The 9,187-nt window shown below is 39.9% G+C and overlaps 1 protein-coding gene across 1 annotated transcript in view; it reads right to left on the bottom strand.

The window, feature by feature from the left end:
• Positions 1-782: 782 nt before the first annotated feature.
• ENPP1 (ectonucleotide pyrophosphatase/phosphodiesterase 1) overlaps positions 783-9,187 on the bottom strand; it is a 221,123-nt gene continuing 212,718 nt past the window's right edge. Inside the window, exons 24-25 of the mRNA XM_030196551.1 lie at positions 6,708-6,864; positions 783-1,220 (exon numbers count right to left, since the gene is read on the bottom strand). Coding sequence (XP_030052411.1) covers positions 1,050-1,220; positions 6,708-6,864 — 328 coding nt within the window. The 3' untranslated portion in view covers positions 783-1,049. The remainder of the gene's footprint in view (positions 1,221-6,707; positions 6,865-9,187) is intronic.

Here is a 9,187-nt window from a genome sequence, read left to right as displayed (position 1 = left end):
GCCCCAAACCCCAGCTCAAACAAGTAGGAAACAAAAACCAGGGTTCCATAAAAGGCAGTCCTGATGACTGAATTCTCCGTTTTAGAAAACATGACAAATATTAAAAAGTTGCATTTCTGTTCTTTGTGTCATCGCCTCGGATGAGATGTTGCAACAGATTTCCCTTGTCAGGCAGCTGATTGGCAGAGTATCCCATTGTCTAAGGATCAGATCTAAACAATTCAACCTACGGATGGAACAAATTCTCAAAAATAAGAGGCACATTTTTGGAACTGTGTTCCCTGTTCTGCTAGATATAACTCTTACACATGGTCTTTGCAGTGTCAAGCAAGTGCAAATGAAATGAACTTCCATTAATCTGGCAATAAACTATGCTTAAAACACAGGTGTTTAAGTACAGCAAACCATCACTTCATAAATATATCTAAACTAGTTGTTCCCAATGTCTTTATAATATTTTGAAGAAAACAAAAGAGGCTGGCGCACCATAACAATATGAAAAAATATATGTGAAAACTAGAAAGGAAAAAAAAGGAAAAACATAAAACTCTGTGGTTTTGAATTAAAAATCCTTTATTCATGCATCAGACATTCCTTATTCATACACCATGTCATTTGATGTATGAATAAGGAATGTCTGATCCATGAATAAAGGATTTTTAATCAAACACAGACTTATGTTTTTTTTCCTTTTTATAGTGAGCATTTACATATTTTTACAATTGTTGTTACACCTCTTCTTGTATCCATCAGCTGTGCAATCATAAAGAGGTTACTGTATGTGAAGTTAACACTTTCCAGTGAAGTAAATTTTAATGGTATGTAGAAGTCAGACCATCAGAAGTAGCTATCCTGTTCTATAACGTAGCTGAGGTAGCAACGTGACAATGGTAAATTTCAATTCAAACAGTTTTTTTGGATGCAGTAAGACATTCCAACAGCTTTTAAACATTCCACCTTATTGTGAAACTCGACATTGTCAGGGAAATACATACTATTTATTAGAAAAGGCACACGTGGAAATGCATTGGTCCTCAAAGTAAAGAAAATCAGTCCTCTTTGGCAAATGTTGGCAAGTAGGTTTTGAGCTGTAACACATCAGAAATGGGCTGTCTACTGTCGTGAAAAAAGCTAAGGCCAGTGATCAGTTCGACATCTTTGACGCGGGCCGCATGAAACCAGATTCGCTCTTCAACCCACAAGGATTCATCTTTACCATCCTGTAGGGACAGAGGAACAGATATAAGGACTTCTCTTTTGCAAACAGCTGGAAGATAAGAATCCTATGAGATTTCAAGAAATTAATTTCAAACCTATTCCGATTTTCCAGGGTTATGGACTAATCAATGTGGGTTACACCACATAATGTGAATATATATTAATACAGAACAAAATATTATGAAACAATTAAAATACCCCCAAAAAGCAGAGGGCAATAGGTCTAACCAATAACCCAAATGATGACCATACATGTAGCATAAAGGATAATTTTCATGGCTAAAGCAGTGATTTATGTGCATAAATAAGCTCCGATAAAAAGATTGTTTTTGCTGCGTACCAAGGCTCTTTTTACCAGTGGGTAAAAAGCCCCTAAAAAAGACATGGCACCGGCGGCCATGTTGGGCTGGTGGTAGTTCTGGGTTGCCACGTGGCAACCCTTTAGTAAAAGGGCCCCTTAGTGTGTTAACACGGGACCTTCCCACGCGCTAAGCTCATATATGAAGAGGCCAATATTTTAAGGTTTTTAAAAATTTGCAAATACTGTGCTAATTTAATTCCCTGTTATCCAGTTAACATGCACTAATCGTAACGCACTAGCTGGATAACGTTTCCAACCGTGGCCAATCCAGGTCACAAGTACCTGGCAATATACCAAAAGAGTAAAACAGCTTTTATGATGCTTATTCCAGGAATAAGCAGTTGATTTTAAGAAGTCCATCATAATAAAGGTTTATGGACTTTTCTTTTAGGGAATTATCCAAACTGTTTTAAACCCTGCTAAGTTAACTGATTTTACCACATTCTCTGGCAACAAATTCCAGAGTTTAATTATATATTGAGTGAAGAAATATTTTCTCTGATTTGTTCTATATTTACTACTTAGTAGCTTCATCGTGTGTCCCCTAATTCTTGTATTTTTGGAAAGATTAAACAAGCGAATCACCTATACCCATTCCACTCCAGTGAATATTTTATAGACATCTATCATATTTCCCCCAAGCTGAAGTGTCCTAGCCTCTTTAGGCTTTCCTCATAGGGAAATCATTGCATCCTATCATTTTCATCACCCTTTTCTGTACCTTTTCTAATTCTGCTATATCTTTTCTGAGATGCGGTGACTAGAACTGCACACAGTATTCGAGGTGCGGTTGCACCATGGAGCAATTCAAAGGCATTACAACATTCTCAGTTTTGTTTTCCATTCCTTTCCTAATAATTCCTTATATTCTATTTACTGAGAAAAGGGTTTCACTGTATCATCAACACCTAGATCCATTTCCTGGGCAGTGATTCTTAATATAGAGCTATAGTTTGGGTTTCTGTTTCCTATATGCATCACTTTTAACTTGTTCACATTAACAACGGAATTCAATAAATGGCATTAAAAATTCAGACCCACAAAAACTGAGCACTAAACCCTGGATTCTATACAGCGCACCTAGACATCAGAGCCAAAATCCAAGCGTACTCTGTTACAGTGTGCGTAAGTTAATTGGCAGAACAAGTCAATCAGCATTGTTAACAGCACTTAACAAGCAATAATGAGCACTAATTGGCAATAATTAAAATTTACTCACACAGCTAAGTGTATTCTATAACGCACTGCACCTACATTTTAATGCACACAAGCAAAAGGGGTGTGGTTATGGGTGGGGGAAATGAGCATTTCGTGGTTGTTCCAAAAGTTTTACGTGCTTAGTTGTAGAACATGACCCAGTGCGAATAAAATCTACATGCTGGGATTTATGCCACATTTTCACTGGTGTAAATGGAGGCACGTAGTTTTAAGCACTCTAATATCAATGAAGCATATTTTATACACTGCATCATCCAGGCATTGCTTATAGTATATCTTAACCAGCAATGTTTTTCGTACAGTTTTTTTAAAGTTCCATATATAGAATCTTTCCCTAAGCGTTATTCTATAAAGGGAGCATACCCTTTATAGAAGAGTGCTCGGCGTGGATCCAGTGCCTAATTTTTGGACACCGTACTTATGCCTGTTATAAGCAGGTATAAATGCCAGCACCCTAGACGCACTTCAGGCAAATTCTGTAAATCCACACACACAACGTTTTGGAATGCTCCTTTTTCAGGTACGTGCAGTTGTAGTTAGGTGCCATGCTTTATAGAATATTGAGCAGCAATATGCGCACACAAATATTTAAGACTGCCCATTAACTCAATAATTGGTTGTTAGCATCTAATTATTGATGTTTAAGTACATAAGTATTGCCATACTGGGAAAGACCAAAGGTCCATCAAGCCCAGCATCCTGTTTCCAACAGTGGCCAATCCAGATCACATATACCTGGCAAGATCCCCAAAATGTACAAAACATTCTATACTGCTTATCCCAGAAATAATGGATTTTCCCCAAGTCCATTTACTAACGGTCTATGGACTTTTCATTTAGGAAGCCGTCCAAACCTTTTTAAAAACTCCGCTAAGCTAACTGCTTTTACCACATTCTCCAGCAACGAAGTCCAGAGTTTAATTACACGCTGAGTGAAGAAACATTTTCTCCAATTCGTTTTAAATTTACTACATTGTAGCTTCATTGCATGCCCCCTAGTCCTAGTATTTTTGGAAAGCGTGAACAGATGCTTCACATCTACCCGTTCAACTCCACTCATTATTTTATAGACCTCTATCATATCTCCCCTCAGCCGCTTTTTCTCCAAGCTGAAGAGCCCTAGCCGCTTTAGCCTTTCCTCATAGGGAAGTCGTCCCATCCCCTTTATCATTTTCGTCGCCCTTCTCTGCACCTTTTCTAATTCCACTATATCTTTTTTGAGATATGGTGACCAGAATTGAACACAATATTCGAGTTGCGGTCGCACCATGGAGCGATACAAAGGCATTATAACATCCTCATTTTTGTTTTCCATTCCTTTCCTAATAATACCTAACATTCTATTTGCTTTCTTAGCCGCAGCAGCACACTGAGCAGAAGACACCTAGAGCTCATTAGTCAATTTATTTGCGCACGCATTTCTGATTCACGTACAAAGTTGGGTGCAGAAATTCAGGCGTAATATATAGAATCCAGCACCAAATGTCATCTGCCATTTGGATACCCAGTCTCCCAGACTTGTAAGGTTCTCCTGCACTTTTTCATAATCCTCTTGTGATTTAACAACTTTGAATAAATTTGTGTCATCATCATATTAAATTACCTCACTAGTTATTCCCATCTCTAGATCTTTTATAAATATGTTAAAAAGCAGCGGCCCCAACACAGACTCCTGGGAAACCCCACTATCTACCCTTCTCCATTGAGAATACTGACTATTTAACCTTACTCTCTGTTTTCTATCTTTTAACCATAAGAACACAAGAACATAAAAATAGCCATACTGGGTCAGACCAATGGTCCATCTAGCCCAGTATCCTGCTTCCAGCAGTGGCCAATCCAGGTCACAAATGCCTGGCAGAAATCCAATTAGTAACACCATTCCATGCTACCAATCCTGGGGCAAGCAGTGGCTTCTCCCATGTCCATCTCAATAACAAACTATGGACTTTTCTTCCAGGAATTTGTCCAAACCTTTTTTAAACCCAGATACACTAACTGCTATTACTACATCTTCCGGCAAAAAGTTCCAGAGCTTAACTATTCTTTGAGTGAAAATATATTTCCTTCTATTTGTTTTAAAAGTATTTCCATGTAAGTTCATTGGGTATCTCCTGGTCTTTCTACTTTTTCACAGAGAGAAAAACTGATTCACTTTTACCTGTTCTATACTACTCAGAATTTTGTAGACCTTAGTCATATCCCACCTCAGCTGTCTCTTTTCCAAGCCCTAACCTCTTTAGCCTTTCCTCATATGGGAAGAGTTCCAGCCCCTTTATCATTTTGGTTGCTCTTCTTTGAACCTTTTCTAATTCCACTATATCTTTTTTGAGATATGGCGACCAGAATTGAACGCAATACTCAAGGTGAGGTCACACCATGGAGAAATACAGAAGCATTATAATATTCTTGGTCTTATTTTGCATTCCTTTCCTAATAATTCCTAGCATTTTGCTTGCTTTTTTGGCCACTGCCACACACTTGGCAGAAGATTTCAGCGTACTGTCTACAATGACACGTAACTCTCTCGAGTGCTGAATCCTAAGGTGGACCCTACAATCAAGAACCAGATGCATAGTTTTCACTTTAACACTATAGAAAGCTGGTTAACATGATACTGTAACTGCTTGTGATAGTCTTGATGCACTTTAGCACACTGATCCCCTAGACATTAGTTTTTAAAATGATACAACATTTGAATTAGCAGAGATATCAGAAGCATTTCTGTTGAGGAGCCGTGGAGGGGCATTTTTGATATGACGTCTAAGTCCAACTTTGGATGTTTTGCACAAAACATCCAAAATCCGAATAGGAAAGAAGGTAATTTTCAAAAAGGAAAACGTCTATCTTTTTTTTCGACAATACTGATTCGAAAAACGTTTTGTGCTTTTGATGTTTTGTTTTTCGGTCCATTTTTGAAAAAAACAAACAAAAAAAACGTGAAAAAGTGCAAAATGTAGAGATTCATGCCATTGGGATGTAGGAGGAGCCAGCATTTTTAGTAGACTGGTTCTCCAGACATCCCAAGAGAGCAATGGGGCACCCTAGAGGGCACTTCTGTACACTGCATGAAAATGCTCCCAGGTGCACATCTTACCTTTGCTCCCTTAGCTTGTCCCCTGAGCCCTCCAAAACCTACCCTCACCCACTGTACACCACTACAATAGCCATTATGAGTGTATGGGACACTTATATGTGGCACAGTGGGGTTTTGGTGACTTTGGGAGGGGGGGGGGGTCACAGTTTTCACCACAAGTGGGACAGGTAGAGGGAGATAGGGACCTGGGTCCCCCACTCCATAGTGCACTGCACTGACTACTACACTACTCCTGGGACCTGCATGCTACTCTAATAGACCTGACTAACATCTGAAGCCGTCATTGAGGCTGGTAAGTCATATTTTTTTATTCACATTTTTTTTGGGGGGGAGGGTGGGAGGGGGTCACCCCTGATTTCCTCCAGTGGTCATTTACAGCACCTTTTTGTGCCTTATTTGTTCTGAAAACAGGTCTAGACTAAAACGTCCTAGTTTTAAGCCCTGGAAGTTTTTGTTTTGTTCTTGTATGGCTGTAAAATGTCCAAGTGTTAGGCATGCATTAATCCCACCTTTGAAATGCCCCTGACATGCCCCCTTGTAATTTGGATGCACTGCAGATGAATTGCATAGATAAATGCCTGCAAAATAGGTTTTGAAAATACCAATTTGGACATTTTGAGAAGAAAAATGTCCAAACGGTGCTTTATGACACTTTTTGGACACTTTTCTCTTTCAAAAATGAGCCCCTTAGCCTCAGAAAATAATAATAAATTATTTAAAACATGGAAACGATACAGATTGCTGCATTTTGTATGTAAAAGCATGCAAAAATAGGATCCATGCAAGGCATATTATACACGTCAGATGACTTACTGCACAGCTTTCACTGTTGTCTGGTCTGTGGGGCACAATAAAAGATAAGGCTTCAAGGCGGCTTTCACACTGTACAGGCGTCAGGGATACATCTTTACAGCTAGACAGCATTATAAAGTAATGCGTTGGGATTGGAACCTCTGAATTTGATGTAGCTCTGAAATACAAAGCTTTAGTGTTACACAAATACGTTTGCAAGAAATAACGACAAATATTTAAAAAAAAGCAGCATGTGTCAACATTGTTTACTCACAGGCCTAGTATTAGTTTGGCTACATGGGGAAGAGGAGACTGGGTCATTTGGGTGGGGTGCACTGAAACTGTGAATATGCTGTCTATTATCATTACAGCTATGAGCTTTGGTTCAAGGCCTGACTTTGGTTCAGGATCTAAAATGAGAGAAAACCTTACAGGCCAATGACTCTAACGTGAACTTCAGTGTGACTGCAGAACTCATGATCTGTTGTGACACTCATGCAGCAGAATGAGGAACGGGTGTAAGTGGAAAAACAGAGTAACACTGTTTAGCAACATGGTGGTCACAGACGTTTTAGTAAAATACAGAACAAGGTAACTCCTCAGGAAGATGACTCATATCTTCCAGGAACAGCTAGTCTATTGTTAGCTATTCCAGTAAATACTAACCAACTCATTACCATAACCAATCAGTGTTAACCATTATATTAGCATATCTACTATAATAAAACTCACCCTCAATGTTCTGAGGACACTGATGTCAGTGAAGCCAAGCTCTGACTTCCTTCAAAAAGGTTCGAAGGTTCATGGTGGTGAAGCCACCAAAATCGCTCCGGGCCCCGCCCTCGAGGGCGGAGCAATGGCAGAACAACGAAGGGGTTAGCAGGGAGGGAGGCGGGGGGAAATCACTCCGGGCCCCGCCCTCGAGGGTGGAGCAATGGCAGAACAACGAAGGGGTTGGCAGGGAGGTAGGGGGGTGGGAAATCGCTCCGGGCCCCGCCCTTGCGTCAAACGTTATGACGTTGGGGGTGGAGCAATGCCAGAACAACGAAGGGGTTGGCCGGGGGGGGGGGGGGGGTGTTGGCGAAGAAAATCTTGCTAGTGCCCGTTTCATTTGCTCTGAAACTGGCTTCTTTTACTAGTATCCAATAAATGGGATTATTGTCAGATTACCTATGTATGACCTGTTATGTTAATGAACGTATATAAGTGACTGTACTTCCTACTCCAATGGAGAGTCAGTCACAGCCAGTACCTTTGTGCAAGCAGGGCTGCTCTCTCTCATGAGAAACCAATCAACTATATCTGAATTGGCAAGCTGGTAATTTGGGGTGAGGGCGAAAAAGACACTAAATAAAACATTAGAGACTCAGACACATATGTGTAGCTGTGGTACTGTACTCCCATAAGCAATTGATTGTACGTATACTTGGAGAATAATAAATAAAAGTATTTGATTGTTTATATATTCTTTGGAGTCTCAGATATAGCAGTACTTTTGTATAGCAATGTTCTGTACTCCCAGTGAGATATCACTGATCTGCTAATTGTATAAATATTTGATAAGAACTAAAGTATCTAATTAAACTCCTAACTGATGCAGCCTTGGGTGATTTATTTCTTCCTAGGTATTGGTGGGTGAACCACCATATTGGGAGGGATAAATTGACCCTAAAAATACAACGTATAGATCATTCTATAAGGAGCTGCCTAAAGTTACAGATGTAATTGCCATATTCTACTCATTTGGATACAGTACAGTCTCGATTACCCGACCTTCGCTGATTCAACCATCTGTCATATCTGACAGACCTACAGTAATATTACCACATCGCCATTAAGAAGCTTCCCTTTCCATTTTCCGGAAAAGCACAGAGGGAAGTTTCGAACCTGTGGCCCTACCTTTACCGCAAAACTGAACGTTGTAAGCCAGGACCCTTCTTTTACTTCAAGACAGCACCACTGTGACCATTGTTTTCTATATTATTCGACTTTTCACTTATCCGACAATGTGTCAGTCCCATTTATGTCAGATAATTGAGGCTTTACTGTAGAAGTCTGCCCAGCACTGACCTTGTTCTCCAGCTACTAAAGCTCAATATGATCAGGGCACAGACCATAGAAGTTTGCCCAGCACTGGCTTTGTTTTCCAGTTACTGGTGTTGCCTTCTAATTACTGCTAAGCAGGATTCCTTTATGTTTATCCCATGCATTTTTGAATTCCGTTACTGATTTCATCTCCACAATCTCCTGCTGGAGGGCATTCCAGGTACCCTCTCTATGAAAAAGTACTTCCAGTCATTATTCCCCGAGTTGCCCCCACCCTTGTTCTACCACCTTCCTCTCTCTCAAAAAGGTTTGTAGATTAATGCCTTTCAAATATTTGAATGCCTGTATGATATCACCCCGTCTCTCCTTTTCTCCAGGATATACACATTTAGGTCCTCAAGTCTCTCCTTATTCGTATCATTTTTGTCACTTTTCTCTGAACCGCTTCAAGTCTT

This window comes from Microcaecilia unicolor, chromosome 3 (assembly GCF_901765095.1).
Source record: "Microcaecilia unicolor chromosome 3, aMicUni1.1, whole genome shotgun sequence".
In the NCBI taxonomy this organism is placed as follows: Eukaryota; Metazoa; Chordata; class Amphibia; order Gymnophiona; family Siphonopidae; genus Microcaecilia; species Microcaecilia unicolor.
The sequence above is the reverse complement of the archived record's forward strand: the minus strand, read 5'-3'. Positions and strand labels throughout refer to the sequence as shown.